Source organism: Mugil cephalus, chromosome 9, assembly GCF_022458985.1.
Source record: "Mugil cephalus isolate CIBA_MC_2020 chromosome 9, CIBA_Mcephalus_1.1, whole genome shotgun sequence".
NCBI lineage: Eukaryota > Metazoa > Chordata > Actinopteri > Mugiliformes > Mugilidae > Mugil > Mugil cephalus.
This window is the reverse complement of record NC_061778.1, coordinates 8,318,034-8,344,218: the sequence shown is the minus strand read 5'-3', so window position 1 is coordinate 8,344,218 and position 26,185 is coordinate 8,318,034. Positions and strand designations below refer to the sequence as shown.

The window sequence follows — 26,185 nt, the reverse complement described above, 5'->3', positions numbered from 1 at the left end:
CTCCGAAACATTTGGGTACAGATATGTTTTCAGGAAGAACTGCTCCGAGCTGGAAGTTCCTGAGAGAAAGATTTCATCTCCAAACAAAACAAAACGGAAGTCTTTTTTGTATCAGAGGTATGATGTGAACAGTAAGAACTTTGTGTCTGTATGGTCTTGCTCCGCTTCACACATCCCGAGTGGGAAATGAGCTGGTGTCTTTTCTGTTCCTGTCTTCCCATTCGCTAACGCTGGAAACATCTGTGCCTGGACGTCTCGCCGTTGGAGGAGCGCAGGTTCCCTCAATGTGCCTGCGTGTGCTTTTTGGCTCATTTACTTTCACGGAGTCAATCTGTTTGGCTCCAAAGCTGCTGTCAACCTCTCTGCCTGCCGCCAAAAAAAATGTTTCTAAACGCTTTTAGGATGTTTCTAATCCAAATAATTCATATCGATCAGGGGAATTTTTTAACACATTCAAAGCCTTGCAGTATTTTAAAATGAGGATATTTAATGCATTATTTTGATATTGAATTCTGATATTTCACATATAAGTCTTTTTGTGTTTTCACCTGATTCCATAGAGATAGCAGCTCTGCTCCCCTGTATACCTGACAAAGTGGCTTCGATTCCTGAGTCAATATTGACCACCAGCCAGCAGGAGAGAAAAGCAGCAGAAGCAGCAGCTGGGAGGAGGACGGCCAGGAAACCGTCATCAGCTAAACACACACACACGTGCATTTAAAAAAGCAGAACTTTTTATATTATATTTGTAGAATTGTACTCTAAATTTAAGGAAAGGAAACTGGTCAAACAGATCGAACTCTTAAACTTGTTTAATAGAACTTCTGAGCTTGTGGTTATGTCATGGGAAGTCTTGCACACAAAGTACTTGGCGTTCAAGTGGTAGCATCAGACTTGAGTTGTGAAAACACCACTGCTAGGCAACTGTTGTTGTCCAGAGGCGTCAGAGACTAAGAGTTTAGCGAGCTGGCAACGAAAAGATGGCCCACTGGAAATATCAGCATTTATTTACTTTCTGAAATCTTGTCAAGTTACAAAGAAAACTGTAAGCAACTCATTAATAATATATTAAATCACCATCCACTGACAGTATTTGTGAAAACATCAGCAAATACGTGGTGAACTCTGCTCTACTTTATTGAAAATCTCCACTTACAATTTCTGGAATACACAGCGACCTTATTTGAAGGCAGCACTGTTAAAACACCACTAGGTAAAACAGGACACAAGCCCTGTGTCCATCCATTTCCAATGGATTTCTAAATATGAGCGTGAAAGTACAATATAATAACAATGAAGTAATGACATAATTTTTCCATCAAGTTCTGATTGGGAGTTTTACTCAAGCATTTATGTTGTTACGACTGTTAAAAAAATCCACAGAGGAAGAAGGAGGAGGAGGTCTGGTCGGATGGATGGGTGAACAAAACCCCTGGCATTGTTTGCTTGCAGTTTCTAACCGATGAGATTATAAGCGAGATATTTTGTCATAATGCTGACTTTTTTAATCAATCTTAAACAATGTGAATGTCCCCGATACTAACAGAATAAAAACAGGGTTTATTTTGGCTTGTAATCACTTTCGCTTTGATTTAGAGGAATCAGCAACACACACTGAAGACATGAATGCACCAATCAACATGATCCAACAGATTCATTAAGACTGGTCCTAGTTCTACTTTCATGTGTCTCAGGATAAGATTTTATAACTGCAGGTTCGTAATACACGATAGATAGATAGATAGATAGATAGATAGATAGATAGATAGATAGATAGATAGATAGATAGATAGATAGATAGATAGATATTTAAGTTATATAATAATATAAATACATGATGCTGTATAACAAATATACGTGTGACCGAGGGTTTGTAACCTTTGCCATCTCCATTCTTGTTTCTTCAGATAAAGAGATCCAGCTCAGTAATAATTTTGTACGGTCACTGTAAAAAGAAGTTACGTTGACATTTATCTTGATAGTTTGGCCTAGTTACAGTCAAACTGTGGGAGTACCAGGCTGGGTAATGGGTGTGTTATATGTGATGAAAAGGGTCACATTGCCCTTACAACAAAATGCACCTACGGCTACATTTAAAATCACCGGCTTCACAGGATGGAAAATCCCACAACTATTTGTTCTTTTTTTTTTTTTTAATCAGCTGCTTTGTCACGGTAAGAAAATATTATATATAAAAAAAAAACACACGAGAGACGTTAAGACGTAGCCAAACAAGACTGAGACAGAGTCACGTTTGCCGTGTCGTGACTAACAGTCAAACCTCAAAGCAGCTCTGATTTGATTTGATTTAACTAAAGAAAGGACGAGGAAAAACTCAATCCCTGACCACACACACACCTTATGCAGCCTCAAGAGCAAACAGAGACTCTCAGGTCTTGGTCTCGATTCAAACACACAGAAACACTTTGTTACAAACACACACAAACACATGTATATAAATCTACACACCCTGCTACAGTGCGTGTTGACAGAGCCAACACTGTGGCTGTGACACACTGCTACAGACTTGCAGCCACAGGCCTCTCCACCTCTGCCAGGGCAGGATCATCCACAGGTCATGTTTATGAACTGGGAGGAGTGCATGGATGCCAGCATCTTCCATCACTTTCCTCTTCCTTATCTTCACCTGTATCGGTACGCTTCAGACTAAAACCCCCCCCACACACACACACACACACACGCCACCCCCCCTCCGTCTCCCTCTCCCTCTCTCTTGTCTTTGTGCCATGTTCAGCCATCTTCTTGTGATTTGTGGGTGTGGTGATGAGATCTTATTGCACTGATAAAGATCAAAGCCGCTGCTTCGTCCGATGAAAACAAACTGTGATGCAATCAAAGTCTAACTGCTGATAATTGGGAGGAGGAAACATGACAAACTGACTGCTTGTCATTATCATAAAATAGGCGGAGGATTTGAATGATTAATGAGGTTTTGAGGCAAATAATATTCTGTTTCTCACGCGTTCCATTGTAAATCTTTCTTTGACTTGTGAGTCAGACCAAAAGGAAAACCCCTTACCTTTCGGACTCGTAAGGGTTTTGAGAAGACGTTTTGCTGCTCATCTGAGTAGCTTCTTCAGTTCTAGAGTTCTTGACAAGTCCAGCCAGTTTTCTGATGGGTTTTATCCACAGAGTTTCCTATTTAAACCTCAACTTCCCACCAGTCTCTTACAACTGAAGCAGCTACTTGGATGAGCGGCAGAACGTCTTCTTAGAAGTCCAGTTGCATTTTTTAAACACCTGTTGGATATACAGTGATCTGGATGACTGAGAACCTTCACAGACCTTTACCTTTTGGTAATGTTTTTTTAGATGTCCCTTTCAAAGCTCTGTAGCAAGTAAATCAGCACAGCCCAATGCTTAAATTTACTTCCTTATTAAATGAAAAATGAGAAAAGTCACTCATCTTCCCGCCTATAAAGATTCAGCTTAGCTTAGCTTAGCTTAGCACAAAGCCAGTGAAGAGAAACAGTTATCCTGTCCTGTTTTGTGCTTCTCTGCCCTCTTTGTATGGATTAATCAAGTGGCCGCAACATGGAAGCAGGAAAAGTTAAACATTTTTACTTCTTCTAGCAATTCTACAGTGATCAGAAAGACGGACAAATGAGAGAAACATTCAAAGCTGCACATGGGAGAAGACGTGGCCTAACTGTGCGATATTATAATACTCTCAGACTACGATGCTACAATGCAATAATGTCGAAAGCAACTCACTGTAGAAACTGTGTGGGGAAATTAGACATGAAACAAACAGATCTTTGGTGCTCTTTAAAAAAAATAAAAAAAATGCATAAACAATCAGACTGGTGCCAGCATGACTAATACCATATATACCATCCCGATTTAAAACTCATAAATGAACATGTGTACACGTTGTTATGTGTCAAACTACTCGTTGGGTGAAAGCGGCGACTTACTAAAGTCACAACTTGATGTTTTCACACTTAAGTTTTAGTGCTAATACATTTAAAATTATTATTAGTTAATCGATATGATTTAGAGATGCTAAATGGTTTTCTTGCCCTTAGAAGGAGCCATGCTAGTTCTTCTCGCTATATCCAAAATTTACGCTAAGCTAAGTTAACGTTCCCTCGATGTCACTTCATAATTAACGTGGTGTTGATCTTAATATATAACTCTCTGAAATAAAGCCTATCGGGAGTGTTTCCCAACATTTTCCTAAGTAAAAACCGCAACTTCACCGGACAGAAGACGTCCGAGGAGAGGAGCGGTCGGAGAGTTCAGGACGAGGGTAAGGTCCAGATCAGTCTGTGGAACGGTACATGGCCGCTAGTTTCCTGAACCTCACGCACGCACCATGTAGCCCTTGCCCTTTTTGCTTCATCCGCTTTCCAAATGTTCCGCTCTGTGCACCGACCCGGGCTGCGGGCCGAGGAACGAGAGGTCACGAGAGGTCAGTGAAGACACCGAAAGCAGCCAAGCACACCTTGAGCCAACGTGGACAGTCCCAGCAGGTCCTCCAGGCTTCGCGTCTCAAAACGCTGCCTGCTTCCAGGTTCAGAGAGTGAGTGCAGCCACAGCAATGAGAGAATAGGATGCATGGATGTTCATTCAGTGTCGTTTAATTTCATATGACAGAATAATCTATCATATATGACAGAGCGTTTTACTTTTGCAAATTACAGTTTCCGTTAAACAAAGACAGGAAACCGCAATCACACCTGTCATTAACATCTGAAAGCTGTAAAGAGAAATCTACAAAAGGTACAACGGCAAACAAAGCTATAGAGTTTTCCTGGTCTGTTATCTTTGCACCAGTTCAATATCGTCGCCAGTCTGCCCTCCATCTCCAACTGCTCCGACTGACCCACACGGTATCTGCACAGCTGAAGTGGACACCTGGACTCAGGAGATTTGCATAAATGTTGGTATTTGTATCGATTATCATCTAGGGTCCGTCTCATTGCATGAATGGTCAATCTTGGAGCAGGGTCAGTTAATTTTATGAGCACATGTGACAAAGCCTAAAGAAAGAAAGAAAGAAAGAAAGAAAGAAAAAGAAAGACAGAAAGACAATAGCAATAATAAGGTGTGATGGAAACTTATTAAACTCGTGGTGATGGTGGGCTCTTAAAATGCTCATAAATATCAAATACAATTCACAGACAGGTTGGCTGACTCCATTTACTGCTGCTGCTGCTGCTGCTGCTGCTGACGATGATAATGGACCACAATGACTATTATATGTAAAAATTATTTGTACAGTCTCTTTATTACAGTAAGGGCAAAAATGTGAATATGAGGCCATTGAAAGAAAACTAAATATAACTTCAATATCTTTAATCTGTCATCTCATCCTCTCATCCATTTTGGGTTGGAAAGACATTGAAGGGAGTTAGTACCAAGTCTGAGTCTATATATTCACGTGTCTCTCTCTAAAGCATTGACTAAAACACTGCTTCCCAATGTCAAGTTGACCTTTGACCCATTAAAGCTGCTTATCAGGGCTGAAAATGACCACAAGTTTTAGATAATGATGCGTAGCAGAAATATTAATAATAATACTCATAATGCATTGGTTTTATATTGCGCCTTATCAAAGACGCTCAAAGCGCTTTCAGTCACACCCTCGTGGTGGTAAACTGCTCCCCTCACAGCTGCCCTGGGGCAGACTGATGGAAATGTGGCTGCCAATCCGCCGACGCCACTCACTCGCATTCAAAAACCGGGGGTTTTTCCCAAGGACACAACGACAGACTAGGGATAGGGCAGAATTGAACGACCAGTTATTGGACGACCACTCTGCCTCCTGAGCTTTAGTGATGTTTGTATGCAACAAACTTGAAAAAATGAAAATCAATATCAATTTTCCAGCTTCTCCCTCCTCTCTGTTCCCCTCTGGGAACCGTTTTCTGTCTAAAAATTTTGGATTTACAAAGAATAAAGTAAAGCACAAGGTCGTTGTAATAAAGAAACGTGTCACGCCTGCACCAGTGTAGCTCAGTGGTGTGTCTTTAAACAATTTTGTGTGCGTAGTAAGCTCTATCAGGCTTTAAAAATGCTTTGTTAGTCTATTTGATCAAAGTTGTTTTGTGATTTGTGGAAAAAAACTTGACAAATGTCCACGTTGTGGGTCTTTGCCTGGTGCGACTGGAGGTGTAAGGACAGGAAACAAGACCCTCGTGGCTCAACCTGTGTGTCTCCAGAGCGTTGCGTGAGTAACAGTGATGAGCAATGCGTGTTCCTCTACACGCTCCAGTGCACAAGCCGCTTTCACAACAGGCGTGATGGTCTGTGTACTGGATAAACTGTTTTTTAGCCGCTTGTTATTATTTGTCGTTAATGGTTGACAGATTTTAAACAGGAGACACGTGAAAGCGCCAGAGAGAAATGTACGCCAAAGTTTTCCAGTTAATGCTCATCTCCCGTTAAAGGTCCGACGTGAAGAAAGAAAAACAAGAAACTCTGGGCTTTGAGTCGTTTTGCGTGATGTGACCCACTGGTCCGACGTCTGTATGTGCCCCTCAGTTTCAAACGCTTTCAACTTCAAACGCTTCCAAGGAAAAAGAGATAGAAGCAGAGACGTTGGAGGAGTATGAAAATATCAGTGCTAGCTGAACTGCTAGTGCCACTCCTCAAACTTTTTGACAACAGCTCTGTTATTTATGCATGCTACATTTATTTCCTTGTTTCACGCTGCATAACTTCCTGCTCTCTGACACAAAGCTTATCAAACCACTTGCATCACGTAATAAAAGATGCGGCCAAGAAACCTCTGTGATTTTTATTTCTCAGAAATCTTTAAATAGTACAGTTAACGTTGTTATTTTTGCACCAGTTTTACACTGACAGTTTGCAGAGACAGTGGATCTGTGGTTAGCACTGATTCCTCTCAGCGAGAAGGTGCGTGTTTGAGTCCAACTAGTGCCTTTCTGGGTGGGGTTTGCACAGTGTTGCAAGATGAGAAATGACAAATTATCTCACCAGAAGCTTAAAGTTATCGTACATGCCCGTTTGGATGTTGCTCAGGACCATCTTCTATAGTAAAGGATAACCACAGACCATCTTGTATAGCTTATAATGCAGTTTTACCCTTAAATGAACTAACGGCACTGTCTTTGTTTGCTAATAGCCATGTATTGAAGGGGTCAAATTATTGTACATTATGAGATTTTTGGAATTATTGATTATAGAGATGGTGATATTATCGTACAAATGCGATAATTGTCGTATGTCTGGCAATGCTGAGTTTGCATTTTTTCCCTGTGTCTGCATTAGTTTCCTCCTACCTCCAAAGACATGTCCATTGGTTGATTCTAAATTGTCCATAGGTGTGAGTATGAATGGTTGTGTGTTAACCCTGTGATAGGCTGGAGACCTGTCCAGGGTGTACCCCGCCTCTCGCCCGATGACAGCCGGGATAGGCCCCAGCAACCCCCAGGACTCTAGTGGTTAGTGGTAAGTGGTAGCACAAACTGATTTATCAAGTGAAGGCCCGACGTCACGATTTACAGCACATTTGAAATTCATTATTACACAGGATGAGATGTTTACAACCCCTAGTGCCAAGGTCCGAGGCAAAACGCATTTAGAAGCCCAGTCCATCTGAAAAACCGACCAGCAGGCTAGCAGTGAGCTACCAAGAAGCAACCAGACACCTGCTAACTAGCCTAGCCAACAGCAGTAGGTGAGAAGTGTGACTACATGCCAACCAACACTTCTCCCCTTTGCAAAACAGGAGGAAAAACACATTTAGAAACCCAGTCCAACTGAAAAAGGAGGTAAGAAAGGTAAGAGATTTCATATAATTAGCCTTTTTGGAAAACAAGAAAAAACTAAATTTTTAGCACGTGCATTGTTATTTTTATTGATATTGTAACATTAAGACAGAAAATGACCTAAACAATTATGCTATTAGGCTAACGATATGTTAGCTCTTGCATTTTAATATTCTGCTCTAAATTAAAATCAAAGTCAACTTTACTGTCAATTCAGCTACATGATGTACAACATTTGCACATTCAGGTGCTTAAAGGTAACCTTCAGGTGCATGAAAGTAAGATTATATTTACAGCCATTAAAAAAAAATAGTCGCGTGTAGCGGATGTTTGGTGCACAAAGATCTGAGCTGTTGAATTACCACCTTTCGTGATGCACAGATTTAGTGCACGACTGCTCTATTAGAATACCTTCTTTTTCACTTGTGTACCTAATGAACTGGAAAGCAAGTGCATTAACTGTTTGTACATAAATCTTGCTGTAAACCATCACACAAGTAGTCAAGTCTGTGTTTATGTATTTGCTCACAGCAAATGTCTGTTATGCTTCACTTTTGTTTGCTATACATTTTTAATTTCTCTTTATTTGGTATTAGTAGTTCCCAAAAACTATAAAAAACTAAGCATTATCGTTGAACAGGAAGTAGTTTTTTGAGGAAAAAAATGTCCTCATATGTGGACACGGGTATTATTTCACTCAGTATTATAATAAAGTCACTAATATGTAACAAAATATAAAACTGTTCATTTTCAAGAGTGAACATTGCTGTGCAAAAGCGGAATAACAAATAATGACGTCCCAACGTCCTCAATCAAGTACTTGCTTATTAGCGAAGTTATAGCTCGTTACTATTGATAGAATTGGTGCGTCATATTAAACTAGAAAAGTTAATCGTCATAAATAAACAAGTTTCAGTTGTAAAATTTGATGAGTTTTGACTCTTGTCCACTTTTACGTAATCGGCTGCAAAACGGATCCACTGAAATGAACGGCATCGTGTTTTTACAGCGACTAGTATCAAGTCAGAATAAGCTGCAGGGTCTCAGGAGGTTAAACTAGGTTCATACGTCTTTGTGTCTTGGGTTTTATTGTGCACACACAGCCTTGATTATAAACTGTAATGTGTGTATTTGTTAAGTAAAGGTCACTGATGCCATCAACGGTTGAAAATTAGTTGAATCTTCACACAAATCTCCTCACAAACCGATATCATCGACACTCCCGTGCTGGAATTTAATTCTGCTTCATGTGTATTCTAGATCATCTTGTCACCAACACATTTCCAGCTTGTGCATAATGTTTAACTTCACAAATAACGCTCTGTTCTCCTGTTTCTCGGCAGACAACTAATGACTCCATTTTTTTTTTTTTTTTTTTTTTTTCTTTTTTTCAGTTTCTTCGGGCCCTGAAAACCAACACTTGAGTCATTAAGGTGTCAGCAGGGATGACAGAGCTGCAGACGGCCTGTAATTTATCTGTTTCCACTGGGGTTATTAACTTCACCCACATACAGGCGGCTGGCACTTTACACAGCAGAGCGAAGGGCAGCTTAGGTGTGCATCTCAGGGCAACCTCATACAACAATAGTAGCCAGAGATAAGCGAGCGGTGTAATCTGTGTAACGACGCCTCAGACTTTTTTTTAGGTGAGAGATACAACTGTGAGCTCTCGGTAGAACAAAAAGTTCCATTAATAAAGCATCACAGTAATAAAACAATTTACATTCCTGCAAAGGCCTCAACCATCCTCCACTCCACAGTGCATTTATAATGCCCTTTATGGTGTTTTTTTTTTTTTTATCTCTTCCTGTATTGTGATATTACAGTCAGACAAAGTTCTCCTGTGGTTTTCTGCACAGGTGAACGCATTTAACACTTAATGCGTTTAGAGGCAAACTGCGTATTAGTAATGATCAACCACATTGATACTACACTGAAAGATTATGTCTGATCAATAATTGGCTAAGTAGCTTGTTGTAAACCATCGCATTCACTCAGGAGGTCAAGTCTGTGTTTATGTGTTTGTTTACAGCAGAATTTCTGTGACGCTCTACTCTCACGGGTTGGTTCGATTTGTCTCACCTCGATCGTCACAGCAGCGCGGCATCATTTCCTCTTCAATGCTTGAGCATTAAGAGAAGGATTACGCCTCAAAGTTAGAAAATAGTGGAGTTTATGATCATGGAACTGGACTCAAAAGAAAACATTTGCTAAATAGGTGCTGTGCTGAAGGAACATCTGGTCCCAGGTCAGTTTTTTAGGCTGTTACGACAGCTCGACAGGTGTCAACAGAAATGATGGAAATGAGGAATAATAGAAAAGTAACCAACAAATAATGAGATTTTTATTTATTTATTTTTAAATTTAAGTTGAATTGAAATTTAATTTAAGTATTGCTTCAAAATTTTAGGGCATTTTTTTTTATGACAAAATATTTTATGGCATCACTACCATTTTAACTATTTTCCGAGGCAAACAATCAAGTAACTGACGTGTAGGATAACTCGTCTTACATTATGACAATTTAAAATTAACACAGTTCATCAAAAATTCAGACTTTATGAAGCCAACATCCTCATTTTTTATTATTGAGGCTCTTTAAACGCGACCAGAAACTTGAAGAAACTCCAGTAAAAGCACAAACTAAAGCTCTGTTCTTCTCGTAGGCCCAACTCTGGCCTTGTGCCTGTGCTTTTATGGAATAAAACCACTGATCCAGCGATGTGAATATGTGCAGCTCGCCCTTCTTAAAAGTCTTTATGGCACATACAACAGGGTCCGAAGTCCATGAAAGTTTTGCTGATAAGGGGAGCCAATAAAAGCAGCAGTGCAGCAGTGTAAACACGTCTACCTCGGCGCAGAGCGGGCCTTGTTCAGTGGATTTACATAAGGCTGCCATCAGCCGGCCCACTCATTACCATGTTTTATATTCCCCTGCTCTCAGAAAGCATCATGGCAAAGTAGCTCCATCCTCCCCTTCAACAGGGAAGTGAAGCAGTTTCTCGGAGCAGGTGTCAGCAGCCGTAAACTAACCACAGCTCTGGAGCAAAGAGGAACAACTTCGCTCTGAATTTATCCTCCCTTTCCCCCCTCTGCTCCAGCGGGCACACAGCAGGCCTATATGGTTTTTTAATGTTCTCTAAAATGGTATCGAAGCTGACATCCCTGCAGCAGGAGCTCCTCAGCGCCCTGCTGGACTCAGGAGTCACCAAAGATGTCCTGATCCAGGCCCTGGATGATATGGACCCCAGCCCGCCGGGCTTTGGAGTAAAACTGGAGAACCTGCCCCTGTCGCCGGCTGCGCCCCAGAGCGGAAAGATGAACGGAGCGGACGCGGACTCCAAGCCCGTCTTCCACACGCTCACCAACGGCCACAGCAAGGGAAAGCTGTCCGGGGACGAGGGCTCCGAGGACGGGGACGACTACGACACCCCGCCGATACTCAAGGAGCTCCAGTCGCTCAACACGGAGGAGGCCGCCGAGCAAAGGGCGGAGGTGGAGCGCATGTTGGCGTGAGTTTCCCTGGCAGATTTTTTTTTTGACGCGTTAAAAGGTTTTCTTTTTAATTTTAGATTAAATTAATTCATGGCGACGTGACTAGAAACTGAAAACAAGCGCTCGCGTCATAAAAAAAAAAAAAAAAGAGAAGAGAAGAGAAGAGAAGAAGAAGTTAATAATATCACCCATATCTGCGCTTAGTCTATACTTTTTTTAAAAAAAATATCAGGCCTAAAATTATTTAAAATGACAATGACTTAAAAAAAAGAAAAAAAAATACTTTCTATATGTACAATTTTAAAATAACCCGCCACTTTCTCATTCTGGTTACTAATTATCTAAATTGATTATTATTTCTTTCTTTGTAAAATGTCAGCTGAACGTATATTTATTTGTTATTTTATTATTTTATCTCAACGATAAATTATTCCTGTTATTATTATCATTATTATTGTTATTGTTATAAATAGAAAAACGTATAGCTATAACCCCATTACCAGACCATTAATTTCCCATTATCTCCACTCAAACTTTTTTCTTTTTTTTTCTGTAAAACTAATATTTGAGTCTCTGTCGTCGCCCAACAGGACCGGAAGAATATCAAAACTAACCCACGTGTAGTTAAGTTATTATTAATTTTATTCTATAAATCATCAACTGAAAGATACACAGTGGCGTGTGATTAGAGTGAATGGAGATCTGGTTATTCATTGTCAAAAGTTATAAACTAACATCTCCCACTTAACCCGCAGACTTAGCTGTAGGCCTCCACATTCTCCAAAACAAACAGACGTGTGTAGATTTGCTATAATTACCGATGTCCGTGTGTCTGCTAATCTCTGATTGCAGGGTAAGTCTCCGTTTTTACCTCCGATTGTTTTTTATTTAACGCTGTTGCATGCTACTGCTGGGGGAAAAAAATGGTAGGCTATATTATAAATTACATGTTCAAGAATAATCAAGTGTCTATATATGGAGCCCGTACGGATACAAATAGATGCAATATCCTAAAATTAGATAAATTAGTTCAGAGTGATAATTACTAATTTAATATATGACCTATATTTACCAACTGTCAGAAAGAAAAAAAAACATTTTTAAAACAGTGAATATTGTTTTTTCCACATTTTAATTTTCTTATTTAGTTGTTTTGTAAGAGTTTTTTCTAATTTTAAAATGTGCCACATACATTTATACATATCTTTTATTTCTGCCAAGTTGCGTCAGCCTCTAGTGAATTTTTTTTTTTGTTGTTGTTTTTACACGTTTTAATTTTGGATTTTTACCTGTTTAAAATTTACACAAACCTAGTCTGACTCTTTCTCAGCATTAACACCGAGCCCTAGTTTCTCAACTCACCCCTGAATCCACTTGAACTAACCTTTGGAAATATTTACAGCCCATTGAAAGAGCTACAATGATAAACGGCTTGTCTGTGAAGGGGTTCATTATCAACCCTTTAAACTCCAGGTCTTATTGCAACTGTGTTTTTGATGATTTATAAATTTTATATAATAGAACAACTTTTAATATTGATGTCTGTGAATCTTCCACAAAGCGTTTCTTCGTGTATTTATATTAATTTAATTTATTCCAAACATAAAGTCTGATAATTTTCTTTTTGCTTCCTTCTGAAAGCTGCACGTAGTTGAGCGTTGAAATGAGCCGTGTTTTTTTGTTTTATCTGAACCCAGAGAGGACCCATGGCGTGCTGCCCGCATGATCAAAGGTTACATGCAGCAGCACAACATCCCCCAACGGGAGGTGGTGGACATCACAGGGCTGAACCAGTCTCACCTCTCCCAGCACCTCAACAAAGGCACGCCCATGAAAACGCAGAAGCGAGCGGCTCTGTACACCTGGTATGTCAGGAAACAGCGGGAAATTCTCCGACGTAAGTTAATATTTGAGTTTCTCACAGCTCGGCCCCGGCCTGTAATGTGTATAGTTGGCAGCAGCACGCTGCTTTATTTGGGTTTCAGCTCTGTACGGATATTTCCCATGCAATAACTAATGCGCAAAAAAATAAAAGCGTATCTACTTCGCAGTACGTGTATTTTGAAAATGCTTTTGCTGAATGTTTCTCTTCTTATTTTGCAGAGTTCAACCAGGCGTCGCATGGTCCCGGTGGCACCATGTCAGACAAAGGCAACCAGGATCCGGCCTTTTTCTTTCCGGAGTTCAACCCGTCCGCCCAGGGCATGGGTCAGCCCGGCGAGGAGGTCGGCAACGAGCCCACCTGTAAGAAAATGAGACGCAACCGCTTCAAATGGGGGCCTGCGTCCCAGCAGATCCTGTACCAGGCGTACGAGCGTCAGAAGAACCCCAGCAAGGAGGAGAGGGAAGCTTTGGTGGAGGAGTGCAACAGGTGGGTAAACGTGCCGTCTTCTCGTGCCTGGCTGTGACACTTCAGCCCGAACGATATTAACTCCCGAATGTTTCCTGCAGGGCTGAGTGTCTTCAGAGAGGCGTCTCCCCCTCCAAAGCTCAGGGCCTCGGCTCTAATCTGGTCACAGAAGTGCGAGTCTATAACTGGTTCGCCAACCGGCGCAAAGAGGAAGCCTTCAGGCAGAAGTTGGCCATGGACGCCATCACCGCGCCGACCCACGGCATCAACCCTCTGCTGTCGCACAGCTCCCCGCATCACCCCCAGACCAGCGCTTCGCCTCCCAGTAAGATGCCAGGTGGTGTTGCTTTGCATGCAGTTCGGCGTCACGGAAAAAATACGTGTTCGTTGTGTTGATTCTTATTTTTTTGCATTCGCGAGAGGGAAAGGGTGCATGATTTAGTTTCCTTTGGAGTGAAACTGATGCCAGGAAAGGTCAGAGGCACGGTTGATGTGATCAGAGAGGCAGAGAAAGAGAGGACAAGTGATCAATGAGCGTGAGTGAGTGAGCTGAGCAAATGCCATTGTTATTCTGATCTTTGAAAACACACTGAGAACAATCCGCATTGTACCTGCAATCTCCACTCCAAAGTCAGCATGGAGAGGCATGACACAAAGGGCAGCGGTCCTGTGACGGGCCAGGGTCAGGCCAGGGTCAGGGAAGGGGGACAGACACATCCCAGATCGCCTCGGCCGAAAACGCCGTCGTTTCCACATTTCCTCCTCCCATGCGGGTTGCTAATGACCGAGAGTTGCCAAAACACGGGGATGTGGCGTTATTGCTCTGACCATTTCACCCCGACCTGGTGTTTGCATTCGAAGTAATTAGCATTGTCTGAGTGTACCTGGCGTATACAACATAAAAACAAAGCCGATAGGCCTCACAGAGCATTATCCGCCGTGCCATCACTCACCCGCCATAAAACTGTGATTTGAGAGACTCGCTCATTGCCCATTGTTGTCCTCTCGTGTTCGAACACGAGGCCAGCCTTGAAGGGAAAACAAACTGTTTGCCTTGACTTGCTCTTTTACCTTTGGATAAACTGGTCCCACTTGTGGATTGTCTGTTTGCGTTGGTTTTTTTTTTTTTTTTTTTGTTGTTGTTGCTCAGAACACCTGACCAGGCACTGACCCCAGGTTGCACAGGTAGCGGGGTCGGGAGTAAGGTTGTGTAGCGGCAGAGAGGGTCGAACTGGTGCTCCTCCAAAAAGAAAAACCCTCAGCTGGCTGCTTACAAGGTGTCCTGCTGGCATCCTGCCGACGGCATCAGCTGTTTTTCAGTGTCAGCCCCTGACCTGACAATAATATCCCAGCGGGGCGTCTCATTGCGTTGCTAGGGCACGGCCTGTATTATGCATGCTTAATGGACAATTAAAATCCTTTGCTGCTACATCTCCCAGGCCTTTGATAAGGGGCTCCTCAGACCTCTACTCTCTATACTCTGCCTCAGCGGGAGGTCCCATTGTCCGTGGTGTATTAGAAGACTGCAGTGACTGTAACCTAGGTTCATTTATCTCTGCTGGGGCTGAAGGAGGACTGAGTTTAAAGTCCCCCCTCCTCCTCCTCCTCACCTTTATGGGCATTAGTATAGTTGCTGAGGCTGGGCTCAGACTCGGAGCAGCAGGAGCTGTCCACTCGGGTATTGGCTCTTTTCTGGCCAGACAGGACTGATGACCCCTTCTTCGCCCACAGAGAAAGCTAGTACCCCCCCCCTCCCCCTCCTCCACCTCCACCTCCTCCTCCTCCTCCTCCTCCTCAAGCCGCCGCCGCCACACCTTCAGTCATATGAAGGAGGTCACCACTGGGTCATTTCAAAGGAACTCCTCTTATTCTGGGAGTTTTTATTGATTCTGTTTTGGTTCGTTGATCAGTCACAGCTGGATAGACAGTCAAACAGTGCGACGTGCAGTTCTGGTGGCGGACATTCTTACTTTGAGGAAATTAAAACGATCTTATGGGCAGATAACGAATGCGTTTTGGTAGCTGTGATCTTCTCTGCAGTATTTACCTATGGTTCATCCACTGATCATATTAACCGAGCTAATCCAGGTTCACCAGTACATTTGTATATTTCCTAAATCAACGTTGGATTTCCTGAAAGACCAAACATGGTCGAGAATTGCATTTTAATTTTAGTCCACTCCATGTTTTTTCACTCTATAGTAACTTTAAATATATATATACATATATTATAGAAAAGTTTACATAAACCAGCTCTTTGATTTTGACAAGGAGGAGATTTATGTTATATTTCAGCTGTTTTTATAATTCAGTTCTACTAAAAATATGTTTGCCCTGTTAAGTTTTCACATTGTCATAGAGGACTAATACAAATTTGTCCATTTAAGGTTCATATAAAGTAGAAAGTAGCTTCACAATGAGTTATTGGAGCTGCACGTTTATATGCATGTCAGTTATAGGAAACTTTTCTACCCAATAGAATATATCTTTTTATACTTGTGTAGGACTTTGAATGCAGGGCTTTTACTCGAAATGGAGCTTCGTGGCTTCGCTGTTAATTTGGCAGCCGAAACCACCATAAAACTGAGTCACTGCTGCGTAAGCGATCGGCGTCGTTCTGCTCGTTACCAAACCAGCAGAGTCAGAAGTTCCAGATCAGATACAGTCGTGCGCGGGGGGGGGACTCTCCGTGGGCTGCGTCGCTTTCTGTCACCTCGGGCTAGCTTGAAACAGGGACGTGCTCACAGCGAGGATGCCCTCGCTCTGCACTTTCCAGCGCTGCGTCCTCCCAGAGAGCTACAAAGAGGACACTGGATACGTCCTGCAGAGACCCAGGAGGTCTGTCATATGCAGCGGCACTACAATGAGCACAGCCTGGGGTTGGGGAGGCTGGCTTTGATATTACATGGGTCACACAGGGAGCTAGAGCCTTTTAAACCTGCTGAAGATCCTTGCTACCACTCCCCTTCCGAAGTTCTCGCCCTCCCCCTGCCCTCAAAGAGCAGCTTCTTTCTGTGACTGTATCTTGTCAAAGACTAATTTTTGTTTTTTAACATAATCTTCAAGTCAAAATCCGCCCACGATCCTAAAGTCTGATGCAAGCGTCTTTCCAGAAACAAAGGCTCCTTAGATGGTGGAAGTCCTCCTCACTCAGACTGAGGTTCCCTGCAGCTAGAATTACTGCCGAACCCCGACGAAACAAAACTGGCCTGAATAGCATCCTTTTCTCCCTCCGACACTTAAAGAGGTTGCTCAGCTCCGAGATAACTGACTTTTTATGAGTCCTCTTCTATTGTGTGGCAATGGGGGTCATGAGTCCAATGGAGTGCTTTATTGTTCCACGGAGGTGTTTACAAGGCACGGCCGAGTGTTGTGGGGTTGATAGTATGTTGCGGTAGACAATATGAAGTCTGTTGGCTTTACAAAATGGAGGACGGGCACTTTAGAAGGTGAAATATGGCACTGTGGCTTTCTGGTATCTGCATTTTAAGTATCTGTGTTCGAAGCTCAACGTTTGTGCAGACTGCAGGAACATTAAGGTTTTATCTTAATAAAAGGAATTTATTACTGTAGTTTTAGAGACGTCAGAGACCTAATTTTGCCCATTTTCTCTGAGCAAACACGCCATTACTAAGATTATCGTGTTGATTTTCTCATACAGCCAAGCTAAAACATTTCGATGTGTACATCCTGTTTCATTTTCCAGCGGTGACAAGAAATCAATGCCCCTCCTCGTTGCTCACCTTCAGTGTCAGCGCCTCTCCCCGTTTTTTATCTCGGCGCTTCCTGTCCCGTCTGGCCGACTTGTGACTCGGGCCGTCACACCTGGGTCAGGGACACGGGATGGTCGGGGAAGATGTGAGATGTGAGCGCAAACAAACAGAGCCCGTGTCTTCGCTGTCACCGAGGGAGGGACGCTCCCCGCGTCCGTGTGAGGCTGAGGCCGCGGGATAAGAATGTGTTTGACATTGCTTGTAATTGTGTAATGTTTGCTCTGTTGGTATCAGAGGGGGCCTGCATCAGCAAACAGGCATTTTGATTGTCGGTTGTGGAGAGGGGTGACGCATTCCTCTGGGCCTCCAGGTGAGAGACAGCGAGTGGTCTAGACGTGGGATTAAGTGATGGCACTAAATTATTTTCATTGGCCTTTAAGTCGAACGTTGAGGTGCTTTCCACTTCGCAGCGTTTTATTTATGTAGGCATACGAGCTGGAGCTAGTTGTACATTTCTAGTACAAATCTGTGAAGCAGAACTTCCATCTCCCATTATTCATGTCACAGTACTTCAGCTGTAGCCACTGGTCCTGGGAAACACCAATCTCTACAAATATATGATTTAAAAATTTGTCACACGGTCCATTTTTTTGTGCCGGATGAGTCCTCTCAGCAGGACTTTTACTTACATTTTAGTTTTTTTATGATTATTTAAAAGGATCTGAAAGCTTCCTCCAACCCCTGGTGAAGTTTCCCACTGACGTAATTAGGAACAACATGGGTAGCATTTGTGTGCTGATCGCAGACTCTGATGGGAGTTTTTCTGCGGTGAGTGCGTGTACACAGTGAATGGCCTTGGCTGAGCTGCACAGATAGCAGCAGTGGACGGGTCAGTGTGTTTGTTTGCTCTGTCCTCCCCTGTCTGAGTCAAAGAGCAGGTGATCCTGGTTGGTTGGAGTGACAGAACGAGGCCTGCTCCTGTACCTCTGCTGCATGTTCCTGTGGTAGTTCGCAGCCAAGGTGGAGTCAAACTAACCCGCCGCCTCTCTCCGCTTCTCTTTTTCAGTGCGTTACAGCCAAGGTGAAGTCACCTCCTCCTCGGCCATCAGTCACCACAGTAGCAACGCGATGGCAACCAGCCAGTCGGTGCTTCAGCAGGTGTCTCCGGCAGGACTGGACCACAGCCACAGTCTGCTGTCACCTGACGCCAAGATGGTGAGTGAACACACCTGGGCCCCGGTGGCCTCAGATTAGATAAGGCCCGGCCTGCATAAACGTACAGAGCAGGTTTCCTGAACCTCCTCTCCCACCAAGCCGCTCGCAGGAGCCAACAATTAGCACATTGTGCTGCTCTGTTTGGAAGGTGGAGCCGGGGTGGCAGGGCCACGGCTCCTCTAGCAGGCAGCCTTCAACCAAAGAAGTGCGCCGGGCATGTTCGTCGCTCAGCCAATAAACCTGACAAAGAAACATTCTGTTCTTATTGATTAAATGCCTCGCGAAGGGGAGCCGCAGTCTGTCCTGCCAGAGAGATGACGCCAACATTTGATTATGCCCGATGCTTTTTTTCCTCTCTCTCTCTCTCTCTGTTCTCCCCTCTGCCCTAGGCCAATATTTGATCAGTGACCAGGAAACCTGTGCACGTTGCGATGCAAGAAAAGCACTTTTCTTGATGCGCGATGCGTAATATACCATCAAACATCCACATAATTTAGATTCTCATGGCGAACTGCATCCGAGTATGACCTGAAGTTGTACACCTCAACGTTCAAACTGCGCTCCAACTTCCCTGTTTGTTCACTTCTGTCTTTTGGCAGGAAGTGAAATGAGGGCAGGCAGTGTGCAGCAGGTCAGAGCCGTCAGTTTGCTCTATGCAGATGTGAGTCTGGCCAGTCTCTCCTCTGTGGGCAGCTGGCAGTATTCAAATAGACACAGCCCCAACAAGGGAGGAGGAGGAGTGGGGGGGGTGGCGGTCAAGAAGGGTATTACTGTAAAAGCCGACATGGTGTTTAAATGATTTGTATAAACCAACAAGCAGGTCCAAACATCTGTGAACGTCGCCGTGACATTAGTATGATTTTTTTTTCTTCACGTTTTCTTTTTAGCCTTATCAGTATTTGCTTGCTATGAATGAGCAGAGTGTTGCGCAAGAGTAGTGTCGTACAAAAGAATCTGAACTAAGTCAACATCGATGTCTGTTGTTTGTGTAGCAGCCAACATCTGTTTCACTTTGAACACGAATTTATGTGAATTTACATAGCAGGCACCGAAGCTCTCACAACACTGAGTGTCGGCTAAGAACAAATACTACAGCCATAAAACCAATGACCGTATTTATTTTTATTTTTTTTCCTCATCTCTTCACAGATTTCAGGTTCAGGTGGAGGACTTCCTCCAGTCAGCACGCTGACAAACATCCACAGTTCCCATCACAGCCATCAGCAGACACAGAACCTCATCATGCCTCTGTCCGGAGTCATGGCCATCGCACAGAGTAAGTCCCTCCGGCGTCCCCACACGTGGACCCACGTTTCCATTTCCTCCACATCTCACGGCTAACCCACCCACCCTCCTCTCGCCAGGTTTAAACACGTCGCAGTCTCAGACGGTGCCGGTGATCAACAGCGTGGCGGGCAGCCTCGCGGCGCTGCAGCCGGTGCAGTTTTCCCAGCAGCTCCACAGCCCTCACCAGCAGAGCCTGATGCAGCAGTCGCCCAGCCACATGAGCCAGCAGCCGTTCATGGCTACTGTCACGCACTCGCACAGTCAGTAACACATTCCTGCTGTCTTCTACTTAGCGCAGTAACCTGTAGTATGTGAAGAAAAGAAAAATGGCTGGTGTCCCTTAAACTAATGGTGCACTGAAAAGGGGAAAAAAAAAGTAGAAATCATGCAACAAAATGTTTTTTCTGCATGATTTTTCCATTTTCCTTCAGCCTGTGTTATATATTTTAAATCAGTTGTAGCAGTGGTTTCCAACCTTAATGGATGTATTTGTTTTTCAAAGAGTGATGTTTTATTCTTCAGCATTTTAATTTAAATACTTTTTTGACACTAAAAAAGAAAGCAAAAACAAAAATAACTTTGTGTCCAAGAAATATAGATGTACTCTCCTTGCAGGATACTGACGCTTCAACTTCTGGATCAACTTTTGTATCAGGCAAGTTTTTTTTTGCTCAAATCCAGCTGGAAAAACATAAAATCTTCCTTATTGTGATCTATTAGGTTGGATGTTTTTGTCCCAGAATTACATCTTTTGGTGTCACGCATGTCCTTGACAGCTGACGGACAAATTTCCCACATTATCGTCTCATATTCAAAGTGACAGTGAACGTTCCCATAACTAATATTACCCTCACTTATTTATGAACAGTGAATACACGGAAATAGTTTCAAGCTAATAAATCTGTGGCATCACTTTACTTTGTCGATACTAAAATATTTATCTAATTTAAAATGTTTTTACTTTATACTGTTTTCCTCTGAGCTGACGAGCTCTTAATCGTCTAAACTACAGGTTATCAACAGGGGGTCCATGGCCCCTAGGGGGTACGCGGAGGTACTGCAGGGGAGGGGTCACAAAACTTTTGGTTGATTAGACTTTTTTTTTAATATATTTGTTTTTAATTTTCCCACACAAATTTAAATTTCTTTAAATACACATTAATATGAATCCACCATAGTTTAATTTAATATTGAATACAGTATGATAATAATAATAATAATGTATATTTATAAGTAGCACTAGGCCGAGTTTAATATAGAACACATATAGTAGGTGGGGGGGTCCCTACTTAATCTCTCCATCAGTTTGAGTGTCTGACCTGAGAAGTGTTGAAGGCCCCTGATCTAAACCTGTTGTTTTTTCCTTTTCACAGTGTATTCTCACAAGCAGGAGCCCCCGCAATATTCCCACCCGTCGCGTTTCCCCTCGGCCATGGTGGTCACAGACGCCAACAGCATCAGCACCCTCAGCTCCATGTCCTCGGGCAAGACGGTGAGTGTCTGACCCCGCATCACAGCACGAGCACACAGTTAGACTCACCAGCTGACCTCCGCCCGCCTGCCGTTTCTAGATTTTAACCCGTGTAATTGTGTGGAGTATTTGCATGAGAATCAGCAGTAAATTTATTTTTTGTGTTTTTTGTTTATACGCAACAATCGCCTTTACCCACTTGTGGCTGAGAGTTAAGAGCACCACCGAATCGCACACTAACAGCAGGAGCTAGAGGGAGGAAGTGTCATGATTGTGTGCTGACCTGTTTGATTCCTGTCACATTAGGACGCTCCTGTAAACAAGATGGTGCAACTTGGGGGTCTCTCCTGGGTAAATACAATTTTATCCGTTCAGTCACGCAGCTGTAAATGAGTGAAATCACCCAAATCTTACACAAAGCTAATCCTTTACGTCAGCTGTGCACGCTGAGGCTTTTAGTTTTTTTTTTTTGGAAGGTTGAGGTGGGGGGGGACTCATGATGTTCAGACACTTTCATTTGACTCCAGACTAACAGATGAGACTGATGCACTGATAGCGCACTCCTCCGAATTCCTATTTCCTTCTCAAACAGCTGTCTAATCAATCACACGTTCCCTCATCCCGAACGCCTTTCCGATTAACGCTCCTCCTTCTCTTCGCTTTCCTCTCCCTGGTGAGAGTTACGTCAGGAAATGAGATCCGTTAATCAAAGTTCTCCTGCTACTACAGCTACTACTACTACTACTTCCCTCCATGCTACAGTGAGGCTGGAGATGAGATGGGCTGAGAAGATGAGGAGGGGGCGGACAGAGTTTTTTTTTTTCTTTTTTCAAAGTAATTACACCTCTTCCTCTTTCCTACTTCTCCCTGCTCTCAGTGATCGCTCTAGCCTGAAATGTTGTCCGCGGTGCTTTCACACGCTCAATTTCCCACGCTGAGGCAGCGCGCTCGCACCGTGGGCTGATGGGATGAAAGCTCAGGGCGTTGTGGGTCTTTACGTAGCGACGTAGTGACACGAAACTGTCCGACAGGGTTCGGTCGGTGGATTGAAATCTAATCCTGAGTAGCTGGGCTGACTTCTCTTAGATTTTTAACTAATTCAAATACTTAATTCACAGTAACAAGACGCAAACTAATGAATGATGAAGCTTAATCTAATTATATTGTGTATATACTAGAGTCAAATCTAAAACCCACTTATATTACACATTATTTAACAAAAATGTGCTTTTTTCTTTTTTGATAATGTATAATTAGCTTTTTTTTTAGATTAGATTTCAACTAATTAAATGACAAACGGCTGTAGTTCATTTTTGTTAAAGCATGTCCTCTTAATGAACTTGGATTCAAATCAGTGAGTTTCTCCCCTGTTGCATTTTACAAACCCTCTTATTTAATCAGCAATTAGCTCGAAAGCTCTCCCAGGTATTTTCTTATCAGGACTTTATTTGGACGGGGCAGCCTTCTTCTCATGACACGAACCGGCGTGCTCAGGCTTTACAACGCTCAGTGTTTACAGAGAAACCCTCCATTATACCTGAGCCTGTTTAAGGCTCACCTCGGCTCAGAGCCCGCGGTCTAATGACTCAGGTCTGGGCTGTGGGTCAGCGTTATCAGGTGAGGCTGTTTGCTGGCCGCTGGGTCGCGGCAGGGTCAGCTGCCTCCACCCCTCAGCAGAGAGGCAGGAGAAAAATAAATTACACAAACAATCAAAAAAAAAAAAAAAAAAAAAAGCGTTTGAATGGAAACAAGGCTTTTCAGAGTCAGGGGAAGAGGGATGGGGAATGTATTTGGTCAGGTGTGGCACATGAAGGAGGAGGGGTTAGGAGAGGGGTGCAAATCATTTAGTTCATTAAGGTTTTTTCCTGAAAATCGAAATTTAGGCAACTTTTATAACAAATAATGATGAGTAAGGAGTTGCTAGTTTGCTCCGGTTTAGCTGCGTTGTTCGCTTACAGATGTGATTTGTATTTAAGTTGTACGACAAAAAAAGAGAAAAATAGTAGTTTTTATTAGTAAAGTTTAGTAAAAAATGCCCAAAACTCACATGACTAAGGTCTCGTGTTTGACCAAAACAGAGCTAACAGCTGGACTTCTTTAACTGATTCTCTTACATTTCTGATCATGTTTGTATTAACATGTATTAACATACTGGTTGTATTGTTCTGCTAATTCTACTTCAATTCATCCTTCAATGCTTCATATTTTATTGATATATATAAAGTGTCTGTGACTTCTATATTTTCCAGTATAGTCTCAAGAGGCATGTGCTAAATGTGCATGAATTCATAATTTTCTATTATTAGGATGATCTCAGTTTTGACGGCTGTACTTTTTCACAGCTTCAGGAAGACTGGTCAGACTGTATTCATCGCTCCGTGCGGCGCTTTGCCTGACATTTCCCTCTCCTCTCCTTTCCAGTGTCCCCTTCAAGCCTGGTGAGAGCGTCCACCTGACTTCCTTGGTGCCCGGCAACCAGAGCACATTTTTCCACCCTCTCGCCGCCGTAACCATGACAACCCTCGATAACCCGCAAACGGCGTGCTGGATGACGAGTCGGTCAACAAACACGTAGGGGTGACGGCAGCGACGGTGGGCGACGCGGGTGGAAACCAGAAACGGGGACGGGGGGGGGGGGGGGGGGGAGAGAAAAAAAGAAAAAGAAAAAAAAAAAGAAAAAACAACAACAACAACCCCCGAGAGCGAGGAGCGAGGAGGCTGGATTCCCCTCTGTGGCACACACAAATGATCAACAAGGATGTATGATTTTAACACAATCTTTGAAAACAGTATTCAGTCTTTCATGCCCCCTCCCTCCCTCCCCAACCCCCCCAGCCCCCCCACACTCTCCCACCTTTTTATTATTTGTTTTTAAAAAAAAAACTTTGTACAGTCATCCTCTGTTGCGACGCTGCAAAGGAACAAAAACCCGAAGCACCAGAAAACGCTCATGAACTGAACATGGACCTGAACGAAGGCTCTGGATGTAAACTGTGATTTAAGGTGGAGACGCGAAGACGCAGAGACAGAGACAGGGACCTGCCCGGGGCTGAAAGGGGCGTCGCCTTGCACATGAGCAGACTGTGTGACAATCACAATAACCTTTTATCGATTTACCGTGCGTGCATTCGACATTCTCACTGAGCTTTTTTTTTTTGTTTGTTTGTTGTTGTTGTCGTTTGTTTGTTTTAAAAGGAGTCTTCCATGTTATTCTTTCACACTCAGTTTACTGTAGTAGCATTAGTGCCGGTGATGGAGGCCTGTTCATCATTTCGAGTTGTTCACTGTGTATACTGTGATTGTAATGACAATCGTTGAAAAGGACTATGCAATGCGTCTCTGTAGGTGTATGCAATGCTTTGTATAGCTGGATTTCTGCACAAAACTCCACACGTTTGAGGCTGGAAATGAATATGCACTATTAGCCAACAGCTATTCTACACTGTTGATAAAGCTGCCTGTAAAATAACACAAAAAAGCAGATGGATGTATGCGTGACAAATATGCCAAAGGATAGGAGTTTGCAGGAGTGCAGCTGTCTCACAAGCTGCCCTGCCATAGATAGAAACCTGGTTTTGCCTTACTTTCGTAGGAGGGGATAGAACTGAGTCACGCGGCCCTTCCCCTCAATGGAAACCTCTGACCGTTGTTTGCACACAGGTTCAGGTGAATTTCAGGAATGGGACTCACCCTCCCTTTATCTCCCCTTACTTCCTGCCGCAGTGTGAAATAGGACAAATATTGTTAATAACTCCTTAAATCATAAATCGCGGCGCACGGATCCCCCGCGCCCTCCTGGGTAGAGTGAAAATATTGACAAGTATTCAGAAACAAAACAAGACGGCCTTGTTGTGACAAGCGGCGGCTCTAATCATAGAGGAATCCAGAAAGGGCCGGGAAATGTCGGGCGGAGGAGCAGCCGCTGTGGGAACGGACGCTGACAGTATTAAGGTGCGTTCGGACAGAAGCTGAAGCGATATTTGTACAAATTTGAAACACGTGGAAAAATCTTCCCCTTGGAAAATGCTTCTGTCCGAACACACGTAGTAGCTCAGTAGCTGGACGACGGCGGGACCAAATTTAGCATCGAGGAGTTTTCCCTTCACCGCAACTGCACGTGATTTCGTAGGAGTAATTTTCCCATCACAGCCGGCTTTGTGTGGCAGATCCAGTCTCCTGTTCAATATTAGGTCATTACATTTTTTGTTATGATGATGTTGTTGGTTTGTGACTGTTATAGGCATATCTACTGCCATCTGATCAGAGGGCACTCATACTTGTGTGACAGGACGTGATTCTCCCCCCCACCCCTCCTAATGTATTATTTTTGTATAAAATTGAAATCAATCGTAAATCATTATTTATACTTTCTGAGAAAAAAATATTGGTATTTCAAGTAAAAGTTCTTTTTTTTTTTCCAAAATGAATACATGGTCGTGGTTATTTTTATGCATTTTGATAGAAAGAGCTCTTTTTTTTATATACTGTATATTTCATATATGTAAATAATATGTCTTAATCTGCAGAAAACACCTTTAAAATAAATGTAGTGGAGTAAACCATACCATATTTCCTCCTGGATGGCAGTGTAGTAAAAGTTTAATGCATAGCGTAAAGTTTAAAATGTGCATTTGACCGAGGTTGTTCAGCGTATACTATGATCGGTTTATAACCTAGATGAAGATGTTGTAGCGTTGGCGTGTGATAAGAACTTGGCCACTTTGAAGTTCATAGATCTAAAGTGCACCTTTCATTTTATGCAACGGGTTCACTGAACCTGGCGTGTTCATGGCCCAATCCAATAAGAGCACCATACGGACATTTTTTTAATTCCATAAAAAAATGAGCGTATCAGGTTAGGATCAGTGTCCTAGGATTAATGTGAGTGCATTTG

The 26,185-nt window shown here is 43.0% G+C and overlaps 1 protein-coding gene across 2 annotated transcripts; it reads left to right on the top strand.

Annotated features, from left to right (window-relative positions):
* The first annotated feature begins 10,359 nt into the window (after positions 1-10,359).
* hnf1ba (HNF1 homeobox Ba) lies at positions 10,360-25,855 on the top strand. 2 transcript variants are annotated; one of them, XM_047595217.1, is made up of 10 exons: positions 10,360-11,272; positions 12,953-13,152; positions 13,359-13,626; positions 13,707-13,942; positions 18,385-18,533; positions 19,683-19,809; positions 19,898-20,080; positions 21,194-21,312; positions 21,598-21,642; positions 23,713-25,855. In XM_047595217.1, the coding sequence occupies exons 1-10, from the start codon at positions 10,893-10,895 to the stop codon at positions 23,731-23,733; spliced, it is 1,728 nt and encodes a 575-aa protein (XP_047451173.1). In that variant the 5' UTR covers positions 10,360-10,892; the 3' UTR covers positions 23,734-25,855. The 2 variants fall into 2 exon arrangements, with proteins under 2 accessions (XP_047451173.1, XP_047451174.1); XM_047595218.1 differs by having other exon boundaries at positions 10,365-11,272; positions 13,707-13,930.
* Positions 25,856-26,185: the final 330 nt, after the last annotated feature.

What these genes read in the sequence shown, in the direction of transcription:
- hnf1ba (XM_047595217.1), top strand. Translation starts at nt 10,893, where the DNA reads ATGTTCTCTAAAATGGTATCGAAGCTGACATCCCTGCAGCAGGAGCTC. An exon ending in ACAGCGGGAAATTCTCCGAC is followed by an intron (nt 13,153 to 13,358) that starts GTAAGTTAATAT and finishes CTTATTTTGCAG; the next exon opens with AGTTCAACCAGGCGTCGCAT. An exon ending in TGTCACCTGACGCCAAGATG is followed by an intron (nt 18,534 to 19,682) that starts GTGAGTGAACAC and finishes ATCTCTTCACAG; the next exon opens with ATTTCAGGTTCAGGTGGAGG.